This window comes from Chionomys nivalis, chromosome 25 (assembly GCF_950005125.1).
Source record: "Chionomys nivalis chromosome 25, mChiNiv1.1, whole genome shotgun sequence".
Classification (NCBI taxonomy): Eukaryota; Metazoa; Chordata; class Mammalia; order Rodentia; family Cricetidae; genus Chionomys; species Chionomys nivalis.
The window spans coordinates 27,398,214-27,419,823 of NC_080110.1; the positions used below are offsets into that span (position 1 = coordinate 27,398,214).

Here is a 21,610-nt window from a genome sequence, read left to right on the forward strand (position 1 = left end):
AAAGGCCAAGCTTTCATAATTAATAATAAGTTTCCATGTAATTATTTCTGTGGTGACAGCTGACGAAAAAGCTTGCTACACCCCTCAATTAGTATTATTAAATATTATTATTTAATATTACTAATATTAAATATTATTATTAAATATTAACTACATATTTTAAAATATATTTGTTTGAGAATGTAAAATATGTGCACACAACACATACATTCAATACTATGATGTGTATATTTTTCTTTTTTATTGAAAACAGATTTTTTCTCACATATTCTAATTATAGTTTCCCATGTCTCTACTCCTGGAGCTCATCTCTCCCTCCCTCCCCTTCTACCCAGATCCACCCTGTTTCTCTCGTTAGGAAACAAACAGGCTTCTAAGGGATAACAATAAAATAATATAAGACAGGGACCTGCAGTGTTTCTTCCACTGTAACCGCCAGGGATCCTGCAGCATTTTACTTAGTCCATGACAGTTATCCAAAGGATTAAGAAAGAAAGAGACAAAAGACAGAAGATAGAATCAGGAGGAATCTGAGCAAATAATCTAGCAGACTTGAGTTTATTTTTCATAGACCTTTTATACACAAAGCAAAAAGGAAGAAGTCAAAAGAAAAAGTCTTTTGGCTTCCTTACCATGGTTCAAGAAACAAACAAGCATAATCACATCCTTAATTCTCAAAACATCTAGTAACCACACCTTTGATCAAACATCTTGTTATTTGGCCTTGAGGAGTAAAACATCTAGTGACCATGCCTTAGGTCAAACATTATGTTATTTGGCCTTGAGAAGCAAAATACATCTAGTAAACACATCTTTGGCCAAACATCCTGTTATCTGGCCTTTACAATCTTGAACTCTCTAACCTTAAGTCAAGATGGAAATACTCACTGTTGGCTTCCACATCTGCAGAGTAAAGGCTTTCTCTGTAGGAACCAGCCCGACTTCTCAAGGTTCAATATGTTGTGATGGTATTGTCTTCATTAGTGGGGCTTGCCTTCAGGTTATGGAGAAAAATCTACAGACTGGACTAAGGTCTAGGTAATATGGATATTCCCATGGGATTTCTATGGCCAACAACTCAATTATTTGGAACCCAGTCCTGGTACAGGAAGATTCATTTGATGACAAGAGATGTCCAGTTGGGGTTCTATCTGCCCTATTATTTGGCAATTTTTAGATCATCTTCATATATGCATATATTTTAGGAATCTTCTACTGTATTAGGTTTCCATACTCCTTTCAACTGTCTCTTTTCATATTTAACTGTCTTTCCTCCCACATCTCTGTCTTCCCTCCCCCTCTCCACTTGACCTCTTGTTACAGTCTCCCCCAACATGCCTAAAAACGATCTATTCTACTTCCCTTTCCTAGAGACATCTGTATGTCTCCTCTTATTTCTTTACTCCATATTTAATCTCTGTAGTTCTGTACCTTGGTCATCAATGACTTAGCAGCTAATATCTAAATATAAGCAAATACGTACCATTCATATTTATCACCCCACAAAAAATTCTGTAAGGATCAAAGACTTCAACATAAACTGGATATATTAAACCTGATAGAAGAGAAAGTGGGGAATAGCCTTTAACTCATTGTCTTAGATGAAGACTTTCTGGGTCTTTATTTGTCTTTATGGGCTGGGTTATCTCATTTGAGGTAATTGCCTTCTACGTCCATCAATTTGTCTGGAAATTTATGATTTCTTTTTTTTTTGTTGTTGTTGTTTGAAACAGATGATTATTACTACATTGTGTAAATACACCACCTTTTTTGTATCTATTTTATTGTTGAGAGACATCTACATTGCTTCCAGTTTCTGGCTGTTATGAATACAGCAGCAATGAGCATGGTTGAGCAAGCGTCTCTCTGATAGGATGAAATATCCATTGGGTTTATACTGAAAAGTGGTGTAGCTGAATATTGAGATAGAATGATTCTCATTTTTCTGAGGGAATGCCATATTGATTTCCCTAGTGACAGTATAAGTTTGCAATGCTACTAGCAATGGATGAATGTTCCCCTTTCTCCACATCCCCTCCAGCATGAGCTATCACTTGTTTTATTGATTTTAGTCATTATGGTGGTTGTAACACAAGTAAAGTAGTTTAATATTGCATTTCCCTGCTGATTAAGGATGCTCAACATTTCCTTAAGTGTTTCTCAGTCTTTCCCGTTTCCTTTACTGAGAATTCTCTGTTTAGATCTGCTCTCCATTTTTAGTTGATTTTTTGTTTTATTGATATCCATGTTTTTTAGTTCTTTATATATTTTGAATATTAGCCTTCTATCAGATAGTAATTTAAAAATAATCTTTTCCCATTCTGTAGGCCAGTGCTTTGAATAACAGGGTCCTTTACTATGCAAAGCTTCTCAGCTTTACAAGGTCCCATTTATTGTTGATCTTAGTGCCTGTGTTGTGTTCTGTTCAGAAAGTCTTCATCTAAGACAATGAGTTCAAGCCTATTCCCCTCTTTCTCTTCTGTCAGGTTTAGTATATATGGTTTTATGTTAAAGTCTTTGATCCTTATGGATTTTTTTGTGGGGTGATAAATATGAATCCATTTGGAGTCTTCCAGTTTTATCAATACCATTTGTTAAAGATGATGTATTTTTTCCAGTGTGTGGTTTTTGCTTCCTTGTCAAAAATCAGGTGTCCATAGGTGTATGGATTTATGTCTGGGTCTTCAGTTCTATTCTATTGATCAGTGTGTCTGTTTTTGTGCCATTACCATACTATTTTTATTACTTATAGCTTCATAGCCCAACTTCAAAACTGAAATGAAAATACTTCCAGCAGTTCTTCTAGTATTAAGGATTGCTTTAGCTATCCTGGGATTTGCATCTTTGTGTGTGTTTCTATATGAAACTGAAGTTTGTTCTTTCAAGATCTGTGAAGAATTGTGTTGGAATTTTGATGGGGATTGCACTGACTGTATAGATTACTTTTGGTAGAATGTTCATTTTTATCATATTAATCCTACTGATCCAAGAGCATGGGCGATCTTTTCATCTTCTGATAGCTTCTTCAATTTCTTTCTTACAATGTGTAAAAATATACTTGTGTTTTATTATTCACTTTTTAAGACTAGCAAATATTTAGTTTTTCCTTACAAAATTATTCATCTTTATCCAGTTGTTCATACACCTTAAACAAATGAAGTACAGTATTGTTCAAATTGCTAAATCTTATTTCTTAATTAAAATTCAAGTACTTTTTATTTTGCAGATTAGGAATACAGATTTTTGTCCTTTAATCTTCTGGGGGTTTATTATTATTGTTTTGTTAGCTAAAGAGTTTTGTAAGTTTGAAAAATATCATGTATTCATTGTTTCTCATTTACATCAATGTCTTGTGATTGAATTTATAATCTTTATATCAAGCATCATTATTTATTAAATAAGTATTTATACAATGAACAGCACCAGGTATGTGTGATCCACTTCTCAGCACACACTGACATCAGAAACAACAGAAATTCATAATATTTCATTTTTGTTAAATAAATGCAGGGACTCCTAGAAGCAGTTTTTGTGAAATAATATAATATTCGTTCAAAAATTCTTTATAATCAATGGTGAATTTTGAGTGAGAAAATAACTATTCTGCTTAAAAGCACTGTAGCCTACTCTACTTATCTTTGAACTTTTTTCATAGAAACTGAGATTATAAGAGTCATTAGGAATCAGACAATGAAGAATTCCTATCCTAAACTCACCGTGTCCTATGTAGACATTTTACAATTTCATATTAATTAATAATCGGGTACTACCCAGGAATCAGATTTAAAAAGAAAAACAAAACAACCTCCCAGGTGATTCCAGGGAGTCAAAAAGTTCACCAAATGCTGACCTAATTGACCTCTGGGACTTACTTTATTTTCATAGAAATATGTGTGTATAACAAGAAATTTCTGATTTGCTTTCCTGGTTTGAGATTATTATGCAGTTGGATGTTATGATGCTTTCACTTTCACATTTACTATTATAAAACGGTGCTCTTGAATTGGAGCTGAAAGCCCAGTGTACGGATTTCTTCTGAGGGTAATGAGGTGAGGACATATTATGCATGAAAATAAAATGGTCTGCTTGGTGCATGTGGTTTGTTACTTGAAGAATCTATATGAAAGATAAAATACTTTTGTTAATTGTTATACTTTTCTCAATATGACTTAAAAAGCAATAAGCTTTTAAATTTATTAGTGAGGCTCTCAGGTAGCCAGATCTGTATTTCAAAAGTTAAAAATTTAGTTTTTATGTAGATCTTATTTTACTTTAGCAAATAATTCTTTTTTTTTACTATGATTTTAAATTGATTTTATTGAACTATACATTTTTCTCTCCTCCCTTCCCTTTACTATGATTTTTATAGGTAAGATTCCATTTTCAAATGTTGGATGCATGCATATATACATTTGTATTTTTCAACACTTCGTTCTTAAGGGATATAATGAGGCAATTTATGCATATTTCCACACATAGTAGACAAGGCTAATTAGAATTTGTGATTAGAAAACCTTCCTAGTTTATTGGAAGTTAACTAGAAGCGATTAGGGGGATTGTGATTATAGATTTTGCCAGATTATTTTCTTTCTTTCTTTTTTTATTTCAGCAATAATCTTTTTTTTGAATTCAGCCCTTAAATGGGATTTTATTTTTTTCTTTTTTTTATTAATTAATTTATTTAATTATTAAAGATTTCTGCCTCTTCCCCGCCACCACCTCCCATTTCCTCCCCCTCCCCCAATCAAGTCTTCCTTCCTCCTCAGCCCAAAGAGCAAGCAGGTTTCTCTGCCCTGTGGGAGGTCCAAGGACCACCCACTTCCATCCAGGTCTATTAAGGTGAGCATCCAAACTACCTGGGCTCCCACAAAGCCATTACGTGCAATAGGATCAAGAACCCATTGCCATTGTTCTTCAGTTCTCAGTAGTCCTCATTGTCCATTATGTTCACCGAGACCGGTTTTGTCCCATGCTTTTTCAGACCCCGGCCAGCTGGCCTGGGTGAGTTCCCAATAGAACATCCCCATTGCCTCAGTGTGTGGGTGCACCCCTCGCAGTCCTGAATTCCTTGCTCATGCTCACTCTCCTTCTGCTCCTCCTTTGGATCGTGAGACTTCAGTCCAGTGCTCCAATGTTGGTCTCTGTCTCTGTCTTCTTTCATCGCCTGATGAAGGTTAATATTCAGGAGGATGCTTATATGTTTTTCTTTGGGTTCACCTTCTTATTTAGCTTCTCTAGAATCACGAATTATAGTCTCAATGTCCTTTATTTATGGCTAGAAACCAAATATGAGTGAGTACATCCCATGTAGCAAATAATTCTTGTTTCTCAGCTCATTCTCTCAAGTATGAATTATTTATTCAGGACTTTCCATTTTACAAGGGCTAGATATTTTACTTACTTTTTATATATAACTTTGGGAAATCCTTATGACAATCTATTGAATCAATTTAGTTACTTATAATAAAACAAGGACATGGAATTAAACATTTAACTGAATTGCTGAGATAAAGTAGCCAGAGACATAAAAAACAGGGATTTTTTTTAGACAGGGTTTCTCTGTAGCTTTGGAGCCTGTCCTGGAACTAGCTCTTGAGGCCAGGTTGGTTTCGAACTCACAGAACTTCACCTTCCTCTGTCTCCCGAGTGCTGGTATTAAAACCATGTGCCACCACCACCCAGCATAACCCAAATTTATGTGAACCAAATATCATGATTTTATAAAGAAATACTTTTATCCTTCATAAAATATGACAGAAATTAAGTCACTTTCACTTCTTCTCTCTCTGTTGTATGTTTAATTTATAGGATTTTGAAATAAAAATGTGCAACTTCAGAAGTTCATTAAAAGTTTCTCAAATAGAAGGAACTGTTTTTGCCAATCTGAAATTAAATATGACAGTTAGGCCCCCAGGATCATAAAATCTATTCTTTTATTTAGATTTAGCTTTTCAGATATCCTTGCCATTAATTTGTTATTTATGTATTTTTTGTTATTTAATAGTAAGCATTCATATTTACTAAAGAAGTAAACCTGATTTATTTATTTTGTGTTTTTAAAATATTCACAGAGAAAAATAATCCTTGTTGGGGAAGTTAATAATAGGTGGCAACCATGACATTTTACATAAACAAATAATTTATATGTTTAAAGCTGGGACAAAGAAAAGTGCTGGGACTTGACTTCCAAAAAAGAAGCCACTGACCTTCAGAGAGGAGCAATAAGTGATGTAGGACACAGGTGCTAGCTATGTCAGGCAGGTACAGGGGACACGGGGCTGATTTCTCACTGGGATGACATTCTTCCAGGCTGATGCTTTGCTTCACTGTGTGAAACTGCAACCTCCTGTGTCCTAATGGCTTTATGTACACACGAAATTTTTTATTTAATTTTTTAGATTAAAATGTAAAAACATCACTCCCCACTTATGTTTTTTCCTCCAACATATCCCAGCTGTCCCTCCTTGCTCTCTTTCACTAGAGTTTCTTTTCTTCATAAATTATTGTGTTAAAAGAACCAAGTTCACTATGTCTTTTGGTGGGGAAGTAGATTCAACAAATTTCTCGTTTCTAAATTTCAAAGAATTGTGTGTGTTTAAGCATTTGACTACTATTGAATTTTATGTGTTTGGGTTGTTATAAATACTACAGCTTCATTCTCTGTTTCCTGCAATCCTTGAAAGAACCTCGTACAGTAGGTATTATTAGCAGTTCCCATCCTACAGAAGAGGACTTTGATGTACTGAGAGTTTAGAAGTCATCTTAGAGTTACTTAGGTTGAAAACTCCTAAGTGTCCTAACTTGACTGGGTAGCATTCAATCCAGAAGTGTGCCTTCCTCTATTCATACTTCTCAATTTATATCAGAGCTTATGATGTTAGAGTTAATGGGGGGCTTCATCTTTGACACTACACTGGCTAATCTAAATTCAAAACTATCTTGTCAAATGAGTTATTAAAAATGAATCAATTATATTAGCATTTTCCCCCGAAAGGAACCACAAGTTGACCACAGTGCCCTGTGATCTTTTTTCTCAAATAGGTCTCAGTTATGAAACTGGAGCAGAGCAGGAATGACACCGAGCTGACAGAGTTTATTCTGCTGGGATTCTTGGTATCTCCAAAAGCACGAGTTCCCCTATTTTTACTCTTCCTGCTTATCTATTTGACCATTGTATTGGGAAATATCAGCATGTTAATTGTCATTAAAATAGACTCCAGACTTCATACACCTATGTATTTCTTTCTTCAAAATTTATCTTATTTAGATCTCTGCTATTCCACAGTCATTGCACCCAAAACTCTAGCTACTTTTTTCTCCAAGGACAAGAAAATTTCATACAATGAGTGTGCAACACAGTTCTTTTTCTTTGCTCTTTTTGTTGGGACAGAAGGTTTTCTCCTGGCTGTGATGGCATATGACCGCTTCTCAGCCATCTGCTCACCGTTTCTATACACTGTACGCATGTCCCAGTCGGCTTGTATTCGTTTGGTGGCTGGCTCCTATATCTGTGGATGCATAAACTCCATGATACAAACAGGATTCACCTTCAGCTTGCGTTTCTGTGGAGAAAACAGGCTGGACCACTTTTTCTGTGATGTCCCAGCTCTGATTAAGATCTCCTGTGTTGACACCTTTGTGAATGAGATTGTACTGTTTATTCTCTCTGCTCTCATCATCATCTCCACCACAACCATCATTCTGGTTTCCTATGGGTACATTCTTTCCACTGTCCTGAAGATCCCTTCCACCCACGGCAGGAGTAAGACCTTCTCGACTTGTAGCTCTCATATCATTGTGGTGAGTTTATTCTATGGAACTGTGTTCTTCATGTATGCCCAGCCTGGGTCCATCTCCTCACCAGAGAAAAATAAGATCGTGGCTGTGTTCTACACCCTTATCATCCCAATGTTGAATCCTCTGATTTATAGCTTAAGAAATACAGAGGTAAAAAATGCTTTGAAGAAGATATTACTAAGAAAAATGCCTTGGCATTGACTTCAAGTTTCCCTCAAAACTATGGAATCAACTAAAAGCAACAATATCAATAACTTATGGCATAGCTCAATCAAAGGTATCTCAAAGTTTTGGATTCTAAATTTTATTTTTTTATTTTGGTAATATCCTAGATTTTCATCGTTTCTTGTATAAAACAATAGTGGCATAGCTAGGTATTACATAATTTCAAAACTATAATTAAATGCATTACTACCAAATTAAATATATATTAAATTGATTAAAACTATCTTTCCACAGTTTATTTAACAAAAAATTTGATGGTCAGTATCATTTATGATTGTCTAGTTCATATTTATGTATCTTATTTTAAAATTTTATATGTAAATTAAATTATACATTTCCCCTTGAATTTGAAAAGTTATTTCCATGAAATGACATAAAATATTTTCTCATAATAATCTGAGCCTTTTAATGTTGGTAGACATGCTCACTATCTCAAATATCCTACCTAGTACTTTCTTCTAGTTTTTTCTATTAAACTTGCCATGGAATTTGTTATGAAGTTCATTTTGAGATTCAAATCCATTTTTTAAATAATTCCTCTTAGTGTGTCAAGTTGTTATATGTATCTTTGCTTTTGTTTTATTTTGCTGAGGTATATTCAAAATTACAAAAGTACCAAAATTAATGTATATACTGAATATATCACTGGAATATCTGCATACAAATCTTCATGCCATATAACTGTTTTGTTTTCTAAGGTTTTCTGATTTTTATTAACTTTCTTTTTGTGAGTTTAAATATTGAGTAGTGTTTCCTTAGTTTCATGAATTGTGTTGAAGAGCTGCACAATCATCAGTATAGGTGTGCAATTTCATTTTTCATGTGTTCTTGTTCTGTCGTGTGTATTATCAATTTTACAACGGGACTATTTAAATGAATTTCTAACTTCAGCACAGTCCATTTACTTGACTCATGTCTTATTATTTTTTTCTAATTTATTATTGTATTTAAGGGCACCAAAACTTAAAATGACCTTATAAAAATTCTTATTTTTAATTAATTTGTATAGTGGCATGAATGGGATAGGACTAGCTCTCCTACACACTACCTCCTGCATTGCAGTGCTGTGACCCTTCAAGGGGGAAACTCTTTCATGAGGGATCAATCCAGCTCTCCCACTCTCATGGATATTAACATGGATTCAGGTGACAGCCCTGACCAGGCCACAGATATCAACATGGTCCTTGGCCACATCTGGACCATTGACCCACTCATAGCTCTCAGTGACTGCATGGACCATGAGCTTCAGCATTTACTCAGGTGGCTACATATGCCACTCACATCAGTATGGCTTCCTGAGGTCACAAATCCCGGGGGCATCACCAAAGTGTTAGGTAGCAACACAGACTAAATTTCTCCACATGAATCTCAGGCTTTATCACAGCCTGGGCAACTTCATGGACCACTGACATCAACATGGCCTCTGGTAGCATCACTAATCAAGGTGGTCCTTTGAGGAGGTCTTATCCTGAAAGTGAACCTTTCCTCATCTTGGACCTCCATCATTGCCCAGAGTCAGGGCGATCCTGAAGCTGGACAGAAGGTTCAGGGATGAGTGTGCATTTGCATAAGCTCCAGGCTGTTGTACACCATCTGTTGACCCTACTTGGCAATAACAGCATGTAGACCTCACCTCTCTCATCTATCACAACCATCATTTCTTCAGTTCCACCTCTCCCCTGAGCTCATCATCTCCATTTTTCTAACCCCACTTTCCATCACATATTTGTTGTAGAGGCACATGTCCACCATGGTCTGAGAGACCAGGGCAGCACTTATGTGTCTTGGACCCTTAGGCTGGAGTGGTGCTTTGGGGAATATTTTTTTTAATATGGAAAACACTGATGATTTAATATTAGAAATTTCAGAGTAATATGAAAACTCTCTCAAAAGATTTAAAGAAAGGCTGAATAAAAACATTTTATGATTTTATGACACACTACTATAAGATACTTAAAAAATAAATATAAAACTCAAAATGAAGTTAACACTAAAATCATTTGCATTTTAAGGAAGAAAATAGAGTAAAATTATCAGAATATAATGAGAAAGTATATATATATATGCAGATATTGAAAGGGTCAACTAACAATGAGAAAATATTTTATAAAAATATTTTTTAAATTTAGAGAAAAATTCCTACTTTTAATTCAAAGTTCACAAAAATTTAGGAATAGTTTAGTAAGACATATATGGTCTTTCCATAGATTTTATAAAATTTGGTCATCCACATGATAGAATATATGTTCAAAATTTATAAAAGGTACCAGCCTTATATGAAAATAAATACACATACAAGGCTTTTATTAATCATGCTTCATTTGGTGCTCAGAGTTTTGGGGTACAAATTCACGTGGATACCGATTCCATGACTACTAGAACCAGCTCAAAATGTTTGGGGCCAAAAGTCTCCCACCTGGCTTGATTTAACCTATGTGGTTTTCTGTCAAAACCCCACCACAGTAGAGGTAGCCCATTGGTAGGCTCACCATGCAGTGACTTGGCAATTTCTCCAGCTCACACTCACCTTTTCCCCTGCTGCTTTCCCTGGCACACAGCAATTTGGGCAGTTTGTGTTTCCAGATAACAATTTACGGAATTCTCATAATGGAGGAAAGTTCACTTGATTAAAAAGTAATCAATAAATTTGAAAGTTATATAATGGCAGACCATAATCACCATCCAGAAATATAATAACGTTTTTGCTTATATTATGGATGATATTCTACAAGGCTTATATGGTTTTTCTGATACATCTATTTATTTGATATTTGGACTTAGCTTTGTTTTTCGTATTGTATCTTTATTTTACTTTTTTTTTATTGAAAAAATTTCTGCCTCCTCCCCACCTCCCATTTCCCTCCTCCTTCCCCCACTCCTTTCCCCCTCCCTGTCCAGTCCAAAGAGCAGTCAGGGTTTCATACCCTGTTTTTAAGTCCAAGGACCTCCCCCCTCCATCCAGGTCCAGGAAGGTGAGCATCCAAACAGGCTAGGCTCCCACAAAGCCAGTACATGCAGTAGGATCAAAACCCAATGCCATTGTCCTTGGCTTCCCATCAGCCCTCATTGTCTGCCATGTTCAGAGAGTCCGGTTTTATCCCATGCTTTTTCAGTCCCAGTCCAGCTGACTTGGTGAGCTCCCAATAGATCAGCCCCACTGTCTCAGTGGGTGGGTGCACCCCTCACGGTCCTGACTTCCTTGTTCATGTTCTCCCTAACCGTATTATATCTTTAAAATAATGGTTTGATAACATGCTAATAATGAGGCACTTTTAGAAATGATATAGTCTTTATGGACTAATAATGAATAGCTAGCTGACAGAATTTATACTATTGAAAATCAAAAGTTAACTGAAGAATTAATATGATAGAAAAGGATAACATTACTTTGACAGAAAAATTCAATCAGTGTGAAAGGGTACTGAAAAATTATCTGAAAGAAGTGATACTGTTGAATTTGACAATCAAAATCTGCTTAAAAATTATTGTAAGTTAGCAGTTAGAGTCTCTCTCCAGGAAGGCACTCAGCACGCCATCCAAATAATATCCAAGGATGAGAAGTTATCATTAATGGAAAAATTTCATACTATGGAATCATATGTGCAGAATGAGGACTAGAGGTTATTTGAGTCAATGAAAACATTAGAAAAATTCACAGGTCAACAGATTCAGGCTTTACAGAAGACAGTGGTAAAAAGATTTGAAATGATTGAGGATGGTGGCGCACGCCTTTAATCCCAGCACTCGGGAGGCAGAGGCAGGCAGATCTCTGTGAGTTTGAGACCAGCCTGGTATACAGAGCTAGTTCCAGGACAGGTTCCAAAGCCACAGAGAAACCCTGTCTCGAAAAACCAGAAAAACCAAAAAAAAAAAAAAAAAAAAAAAAGAAAGAAAAGAAAAAAAAAAAAGAAATTATGAGAACTGATGAACGGGGGGGTGGAGGTACAAGAGCAGGATTTAGACTTGCCAGTACGTGTCAGAATTGTCTTTCTTTTTTTAAAAATATTTATTTATTATGTATGCAGTATTCTGTCTATCTGTATGCCTGCAAACCAGAAGAGGGCACCAGACCCCATTACAGATGGTTGTGAGCCACCATGTGGTTGCTGGGAATTGAACTCAGGACCTTTGGAAGAGCAGGCAATGCTCTTAACCTCTGAACCATCTCTCCAGCACCAGAATTTTCTTAACGCTAATGAGAACAACAGTGGCAGAGGCATTAGATAATGCAAAAAACTTCTGAATTGAATCAACAAGTATATTTCAAGAATGTGTTGACCTCCCAATGAAAACCATGAGATGTACTACTTGGGGAAGGGGTTTCACTCTTGTTTCCACAAGAGAAGAAAAATTATGGATACCATCAAAATTAATAAAGATTCACTTTGAAAAGGAGAAACCCATTGAAACAGAGAAATGACAGCTCATCCACAATGGTGACAACCATACAGGTGGTAAGGAAAGTCATATAGGGTTGGGGCAGGGTTCTGCTCTTATCTTTGCAGGAAAATACACATCATCAAAAATTCAAGAGACCCTGGATGTTTGAATGTTGACAGAAGAAAAAATAGCTATCCACTATGGACCATCTAGAAAACAGAATATGGTTTATAAATCCAAGTATGGATTATACTTACATTTACACGCACACACACATACACATTCAGCTGGTTTTGGAGTTGGATAATGGCTCTGTACTTTTCTAAATCCAAGAATGTTGTTAAAAGGAACATTTAGAGTTTCTGTCTCATATCAAGAGACATCTGTTTTGGGACAAAAGAAAAACTTTAGGAAAAATTTTACTTTCTCCATGACATTTTTGTCTATATCATATTCTTCATTGAATGTATGTTTATATGGATGATGTTTAAGTGTTTCATGATGAACAATAGCTTTTCCTACAGATCTTTTTCAGTAGTAATCTTTGAATTTTCCAGAAAGAAGATGGGGCCCCACAGCAGCAACTCTACCTAGTTGAGATGACATCATGATGAAGACAGAGCTACTATAAGACTGCTTCTTTTTTGCTGCTGAAATGTTACACCTTCTCATGACAAGTTCTGGCCAGAACTCCAAATGAGAATTTTGAAAAAAAAAAAAAAAAAAAAACAACCAAAAATCCCTATCTATCGACTGCTTTGAAATTGTTTGTAAATATACTAGACAGTAATTTTGAAACTTAACCATCACTTTAATTTTGCAGGATCCCATTAAGAGAACATTGCCCATCCCCACCAAAAAGTTTGCCCATAGGGTTAGAAACACTGTTAGGGGTTGTTGGTTATTACTTGTATTAGATAGAGAGTTGGGGTAAAATATATTTGTTAAAAAAAGGGGAGATAGTAATAGTGGGTAATAGAGTGTGAGCTATTATTTATGAATAATTTACATTGGTATGGTTTTTGTATATTGATACAAGTTCAAATTATATTTTATCTTTGTTTACATTATTTGTACACCTATGCAAAGTTATTCTGTCAGATTGTATATATGTATGTTCTTATCTCTGTTTAGGGCATTTTGTATATTGATACAACTTTTAAGATATATTTTCATATCACATTATATGTTACTCCTACCTCTGATCAAGATACTTATAGATTGTTTACATTTTGAAGTCATTGTCCTCATTTGTTGCACTTTGTTTACAGATTATTTAATATTCTGACTTACTTCTGATTTACTCTCTAAGTTATACAGGTATTAATTATTTTCGGTCAATAGTTGTTCATGCTTGTTGTAGATACAGTCAGATCAATTAGGTTCTTTAGATAAATAGAGATTGTATTCTGTCTAGATAGGTAATCTTCAACCACTTCAAGGATATGTGGAACACGGCATTTAAATAACTTAGGGTTCTGCTGAAGTGAGACACTACTGCTTCTGACAGCATCAATCTACTCCCGAGAGAATGTTGAGCACCAAAGACACTCTACTTGGAGCTTGTTTTTTTCTTGGCAAAACTGGCCTTTGGGCAAGGAACTGACGATGCCTCAACCACTGACAAGTTACATAGTATCTGGAAATGGATAAGCAGGACTGTCAAATCTTGCCAAGACAGGGTAAAATGATTTTGAAAATTTTCCTGCCTCTGAAAATGGTCTGTCAGTTACACTAGGCCTTAGCCAAAGTTGGTTGCTTCAACGTTGTAAAATGAGACTTTGGGTGATTGCTCAGGTAGCTAATTGTCTCCATCATATATTGTTCCCTTTGAAAGCCACTTAATTGCATTTTCTGTCTGCTCAAGTAATATTATCTCCCTTCTTAGGCCTTCAATGGGGTTGAAGATTAGATAGTTGTATTTACTGTCCTCTTATGATCTAGCCAAGCCATTTCCTATATAAGACTTAGGCTCCACAGGATAGAATGTTTATTAAAACATTTATCATATGTTCCTTGCTTAATATTGTTTATGTTGATTGTAATTCTAATCTTATACTTGTTATCTGTTCCTAGTGTGTATTGTTTTGTATTGGGTTTGGAACTCTCTTAATTAAACAAAAAGGGGGAGGTGTTACAGGAACTTCTTCTGCTCTTTCAGCCAATAGCCTTTAAGATAACAGCCCACTGGGGTGTGGTCTCATACTTTAAAAAGCAGCAGGATCCGGGTGCCTTCTCTCTTGCTTCTGGCTCCCTTTATGGCGACTATACTTTGTTTCCTGTTGTTTGGGATGGTGATCTGTTAAGTATTCCCCCTCAAATAAATAACCCTTTTTATTATCCCTAATTCTTAACTGGTGTGGGATTGTTTTGCAGCTTCAATAAAAGACCTTCTGGAGGTAACAAAATCCCTGATTGTTGGGCACTGCAGACCCTTAGACCTGGAACCTTCTATGACCCCTTGCTTGCTGGAGTGAACAACTTGTTTTCCTATGTTTGCAGCTGCTCTGAGCACAGAACCATCATGAGTTCCTGATAACAAGGAAGTGGTTTCTGGTGGGCTTGCAGTGAAAAATTCCACTAAATTTAGTCAAGCAGAGCACTAAATAAGCTGCCTGGGAACATAATAAAATTAGCATTCTTGCTTCAAGAGTGACCCATGTCTCTGTGTGTTTGTTACTCCCCAGACTCTTGCCTGACCACAGTTCTGGGTGGTGCAAGTACCATAGGTGGAGGTGCTGAGATCAGGAACTAGGGACACCTCTGAGGGGCACCCTCCAGAAGGCTGGCCAGCAGGTAAGTAACAAAGAGAAGGTGAGAGGGTGAATTGCAAAGATGGGGCAGATTCCTAAAATAAAACAAAATCTTTAAAGAGACAGAATAAACTTGTAGAAAAAGTAACAGGAGTAAAGAAAAATAAGGCATATAAAGATGGAACATAAATACAGAGTATGGATTATGTATATTATTGTGTTCTCTTTGACTTTTTTGACTGTGAATGAGCTAAATATAGAGAGATATTTCATTATATGGGCTACTAAGCTAAACAAACACATATGTTTTAAAGGTTTCTTGACTTCAAAATTTGAGTCTAAGGATATGTTGCTTTGGAAAAGAGTTTCTTTTGTTTACACAGAGGATGAGAACCTGTGGAATCCTTCCAGACTAACGTGGTTTGATGGCCAATACCCCCTGAAAGGTTGCTATGAATACCCACAAAAATACTTTGCCCAACAAAAAGCACCAGGCAGTTTAGAGAGAGCTTCGTCCAAATTCCCAAATATTATTTATAAATGTTTCTTTACATTCAGAGGAGGATATGATATAGAGATGAATACTTTGCATTGGTAAGAATCTTGGTCTGTTGATGCAAACTTAAGGTCAATTTTGTTATCTACTTTCTGCTCTTGATTACAGTGCTGTGTTTATGCAGCTCATTTAAGAAATGTAATATATAATTAACAAATATAGCTTAATAGATAATTATCAATAATAGTCAAGTGTATAGTCAGTTATGTTTTCTAGATATATATTTCAGTTAGATAGGTATTCTTCAAATTTTACAGAGACCTTCAGAATATGGCATTTAAAATGGTTTTTTTTTTTTTTTTTTTGGATTTTTGAGACAGGGTTTCTCCGTAGCTTTTGGTTCCTGTCCTGGAACTAGCTCTCGTAGACCAGGCTGGCCTCGAATTCACAGAGAACCGCCTGCCTCTGCCTCCCGAGTGCTGGAATTAAAGGCATGCGCCACCACCGCCCGGCTTAAAATGTTTTAAGAGCTTAAGACTTTTCATGACAGTGAAACACATATGCTTCTGGCAGCACCAATCTACTTCAAGAGGATGATGGGCATCAAAGAGGCTCCTTATGAAGTTTGCAGAAACTTTACCCAGTAAGCCATAGCCTCATGGCAATATGCAGTTTAATGGAGATAGGTTAATTTAAGATATGAGTTAGCCAGAAATATGCTTAATCTATTGGTCAAACAGTATTGCAAATAATATGGTTTTGTGTGATTATTTTGGGGCTGAGAAGCTGGGAACAAACAAGTGGTCTCTTATAACATCTGATATCAAGTTCTACCACAGAGCTATAGTACTACAAACAGCATAGTATTGGGACAAAAACTGTCACCTTGGTCATTGGAATCAAACTGATGAGCCAAAAGTGAATCTACATACCTGTGAACATTCAATATTTTACAAGGTAACCAATTAAACACTGGAAAAAATACAGCATCATCAACAAATGGTTCTTGCCAAACTGGACAGTTGCAGATAGAAGAATCCAAACAGATCCATACGTATCAGCTTGCACATAACTCAATTCCAAATGCATCAAAGATCTCAGCATAAAATCTATACTGAACCTTATAGAAGAAAAAGTGGAGAATAGCCCTGAATGCAATGGGCAGAGGACAATTTCCTGAACAGAACACAGACAGCAAGACACTAAAATCAACAATTAATAAATAGTACCTCATGAACTGAGAAGCTTTTGCCCAGCAAAAGACACCACCATTCAAACAAAGTTACTGCCTACAGAATGGGAAAAGATTTTTATCAACTACATAACAGATTGGTTAATATCCAAAATATATAAAAATCTCAAAAACATAGATATCAAGAAAATAAATGAGTCAATAAAATATTGGATGCATATATAAACATTCTTTTTGAGAGAAATCTCAAAAAGGGAAGCTCAAATGTCTGAGAAACATTTAAATAAATGCTGGACTCCCTTAAGCATTGGGAAAATACAAATCTAAACTTCTTTGAGAGTTTATCATACACACATCAGAATGGCTAAGATCAATTAAACCAAGTGACAGTTCATTCTGGTGAAGATATAGAAAAAGGGGAACATTTACCATTTGATAGTGATGCTTAAAACTTGTATTGTGACTATGAAAACCAGTTTGAATCTCAGGAAAATGGGATTCAATCTACTTTAAGACTCAACTAGAGCACTTAGACATATGCCCAGATGATGCTTCATCCTATCACAGAGACACTTGCTCAACCATGGTTTTTTTTTTTGTCTTTTTTTCTCTATTCATAATAGCCAGGAATAGGAAACATCCTAGATGTCCCTCAACAGAAAAATATATAAAGAAAATGTGATCAATTTGAATAATGGAGTATTACTCAGTTTTTAAAAGAAATGAAATCATGAAATTCAATATTAAATACATGGGACTAGTAGAAATCCTAAGTGAGGTAACTCAGAGTCAGAAAGAAAAATATGGTATGTAATCACTTAAATATCGATATTACCTTTTCAGACAAAGATAAACAAGCTACAATATATAGGACCTAGAGCTGAGATAGAGAATAAGACATTATGGGGAGACATATCTCCCTAAGAAAGGGAAATAGAATAGATTCTTATGAATGGATGCTTGGGAGATACTGGAATGGGAGGATCAAATGGAGAGAGGAAAGAAAGAAGGAAACGAAGAAGGAAGTATTTGAAGAAACAGCTAAAACTAAGAACCTATGATAGGTAGTATGGAAAACTAATACAATAAAAGCTTCCTTTAAAAATATACGTATGTGAATGTGATATAAATGAAATCATTAAATAATAGGGGAGACAGAGCCCCAGCTAGACATTCTAGTCACCAAATGAAGCTTCCAGTATAGCGATTGGGTTACGTCTATAATACATTTGCCACTGGCCAAAGGGAAAGCCACGTGAATCACTAAACAACTCAGGCTGTTGTCAAGACTCTAGGTTGCTCTACACAAATTGAAAGCAAGCCATATTGATAAAGACAACAGCTACATAATACACTGAAGATGGAAAAGTCAAGTTGGTGCCTACAGAAAACCTTCATCCCTACGTGTTAGCATCATTGTTATAGAAAGGTACGCTGCAGACTATCAGAGGACAAGTATAAACATGACATCAGTCACAAACTTTTAAATCGACAATGGTGTCCTGCCACAAGATATGCGAGGGTAATGGTGGCACAAACCATGTGGGAGTAGCCATCAAATACCTGGTTTGAATGAATGACCACTTCATGAGTTGGAACCTTTATTTGACACTGTTTGGCTGTTTCTTTGACCAAGAACCAGAGACTAGATAGGGTAAAACCAAATACTACTGTCCTTACAAAAGCAAACAAACAACAACAAAACCCTGTAGTGGTAAATGATTTCTAAAGACATTTTGTTATACTCATAAACCAGTACTTTGCTCAACCATCATCAGAGAAGTATCTTCCTGCGGCAGATGGGAACAAATAAACCCAGATCTAGACATTAGGTAGAGATTCAAAGAACGTGGAACACTCAGCCTTGTAGCAGGCTTTCTTTTTTGGGCCACCAACCAGCTCCCAAATCATGACACAGAGATTTATTAATTAGTTTTGAACGCTTGATCTAGCTTAGATTTGTTTCTGGCTATCTCTTTTAACTTAAATTAGCCTATTTATCTTTATCTACCTTTTGCCTTGGAGCTTTTAGCTTTTCTTCATTCTGTGTATCTTACTTTCACTGCTTCTTACGTCTGGCTGGCAGCTTATGACTTTTGGCCCCTAGAGTGTTCCTTTTTCTCCCTCATTCTCTCATCCTTCTCTCTCCCTGAGCCGAGATTTCTCCTCCTATCTATTATCTCTGCCTACCAGCCCCAGCTATCCTTCTCCTGCCTAGCTATTGGCTGTTCAGTTTTTTATTAGACTAATAAGGTGTCATAGGCAGGCAAGGTAAAGCAGAAACACATCTTTTCATAATTAAATAAACACAATAAAAACAAATGTAACACATCTTTACATCTTTAACAAAGGCAGAAGAAACAAATGTAACACACCTTTACATAGTTAAAGTGATATTCTGGAGCGTAAACAAATGTAGAACATCTTTGCCTAGTTAAAATAATATTGCACAACAAAGCCCTAAAAGGGATGTCTGAATCAAATTCTTCTCCTCAGGGACAGGGAACCAAGACAAAGAGGAAGCAGAAAGAGTGTAAAAACCAGAGGGAATGGAGAACACCAAGAAAACAAGGCACTCTAAATCAACATCATCTAAGATCACATGAACTCATAGAAATTAAGGCTGAATGTGCAGGACTTGCATGTACCTGAACCAGATCCTTTGTGTGTGTGTGTATATACATAATGTATATGTGTGTGTGTATATACAATGTATATATATTGAAAGTGAGCACTTCTAGCTCTCTGATTTTTGTGTTCTTCTCTTTCTGTTCTGTTTTGTCCAATTCAGATGCCTTAGTTTTATTTCATCTCATTATATTTTATTTTGTTAGAATCCTGTTTGTTTCCTAACGAGAGACAGAAAGGGAGTAGACCGGATTGGAGTGGAGGTGGCAGGGAACCAGGAGGAGTAGAGGGAGTGAAAATGGTAATCAACAAATATGATGTGAGAAAAACTATTTTCCATAAAAATTATGTTTAGTGAATTTTATACATGTGCATGCATATGAATTACATTTAATGACATGCATATGGAGGTCAGATGAGAACTTTTGGAAGTTTGTTCTCTTCTACCATGTGTATTTAGTAGATTGAACTCAGATCTCCAGACTCAGTGAGTGATATGTGCCATTCAGCCCATTTTATAATAAATTTTAGTGTTTTTAACAGACTACTATCTACATATGTTTTATGCAATTGTTATGTATCTCATTTTTTATCTGCCTTGTTCAAATTGTAAAGTCATAGTAAAGCTTCTGTATAAGTGGGTAGACTGAGTTCAAATTCATTTTGTTCAAAAACTCTCTCTCTCTCTCTATATATATATATATAATATTAAAAATCAAGCTTGTTCCTTCTTATCTGATACTTTATTCAAGTTACACCAATTTTTCCAACAACTTCTTTTCATGAGAAAAGAGTCCATATCAAAAGTAGACTTTGCATCCTATTGTCTTGTCTTCTCAAACTCTTTCAGTTTGAAATGACTTCTCAGTGTTTTTAATACTCACAACAGTGACACCATGGACTATTACTGACTACCTAATATATAATAGCCAAACACTTTAATACTTAGCTACACTTTTTCCTGTTTTCTTGATTGCAATATTTAGTTTCTTATCTTCATTTATCTTTATGTTTGTTTATATGTGTGTGCCTTCGTGTGTGTGTATGTACTATGTACATGCAGGTGTCCATGGAGGCCATAAAAGGATTCAGAACCCCTGGAATGAGATGTACAAACATTTGTGAAGTATCCAGTATGGGTACAGGGAATCTGAGGTCCTTAACAAGTGCTTCTAACCACACTGAAGCATCTTTCAGTCTCATTTTTAACAAATTAAAATATTTGATGTTTATGCTACTTTCTGTATTAGCAAATACATTCACATTACTATTCAAAATTGTTTAATAATTATTTAAGCTTTCAGGTTTTTGTTATTAAGTGTAAGACCCTTTTTTTAAAAACTTTGGCTAGCTTTTATTTTCAGACTTAGCAGATTTATCTCCTTCTGTAGTAATTAATAAGTCATTGATGTTTATTGTCTTCTGTATATCTTCACTAAGTTTTCCTACTTGTCTGTTGCCATACATAGTTGTTCATTAAAATAGTTCAGTTTCTCATTATATATTTTAACTAAACTAAATCAGCTCATTTTGCCATATTGATCATAATGATGAAAATGTTTATGAATATTTCCTTACTGTGTGGTCAAATGATGTGGGAAGTAATATAGGCTGTAAATATATTTTATTGCCTTTGGTTAATAAAGAATCTGCTTTTGGCTGATGGCTTAACAGAACAAAGCTAGGCAGAAAATCTGAACAGAGATGTAGAGAGAGAATAGGCAGAGTCAAAGAGAAGCCATGTAGCCCCCAGAGGAGACTGATGCCGGAACTTTGCCTTATAAGCTATAGCCACATGGCTATATACAGATTAATGGAAATGGGTTAATTTAAGATATAAGAGTTAGCCAGGAACATGCCTAAGGTAATAGGCCAAGTATATTAATTAATACAGTTTCTGTGTGGTTGTTTTGGGTCTGAGAAGCTGGGAAATGAATGAGTAGCCTCCAGCAACAGTAAAACAAAAAAGTATAAAAAAATACAGAGTAAATAATGATATATTGTTTTTTCATAATAATATATATTTTTTGAAATTATAATTACATTATTTATCTTTTACTTTTCCTCCCTCAGCCTCTCCTAAGCACACCCTTCTTCTTCTTCTTCTTCTTCTTCTTCTTCTTCTTCTTCTTCTTCTTC

General features: G+C 35.6%; 1 protein-coding gene across 1 annotated transcript; it reads left to right on the forward strand.

Annotated features, from left to right (window-relative positions):
- Positions 1-7,050: 7,050 nt before the first annotated feature.
- Positions 7,051-7,998, forward strand: LOC130866622 (olfactory receptor 12-like). Its single transcript, XM_057758200.1, has one exon. It carries the CDS (start codon positions 7,051-7,053, stop codon positions 7,996-7,998), a length of 948 nt encoding a protein of 315 aa, XP_057614183.1.
- Positions 7,999-21,610: the final 13,612 nt, after the last annotated feature.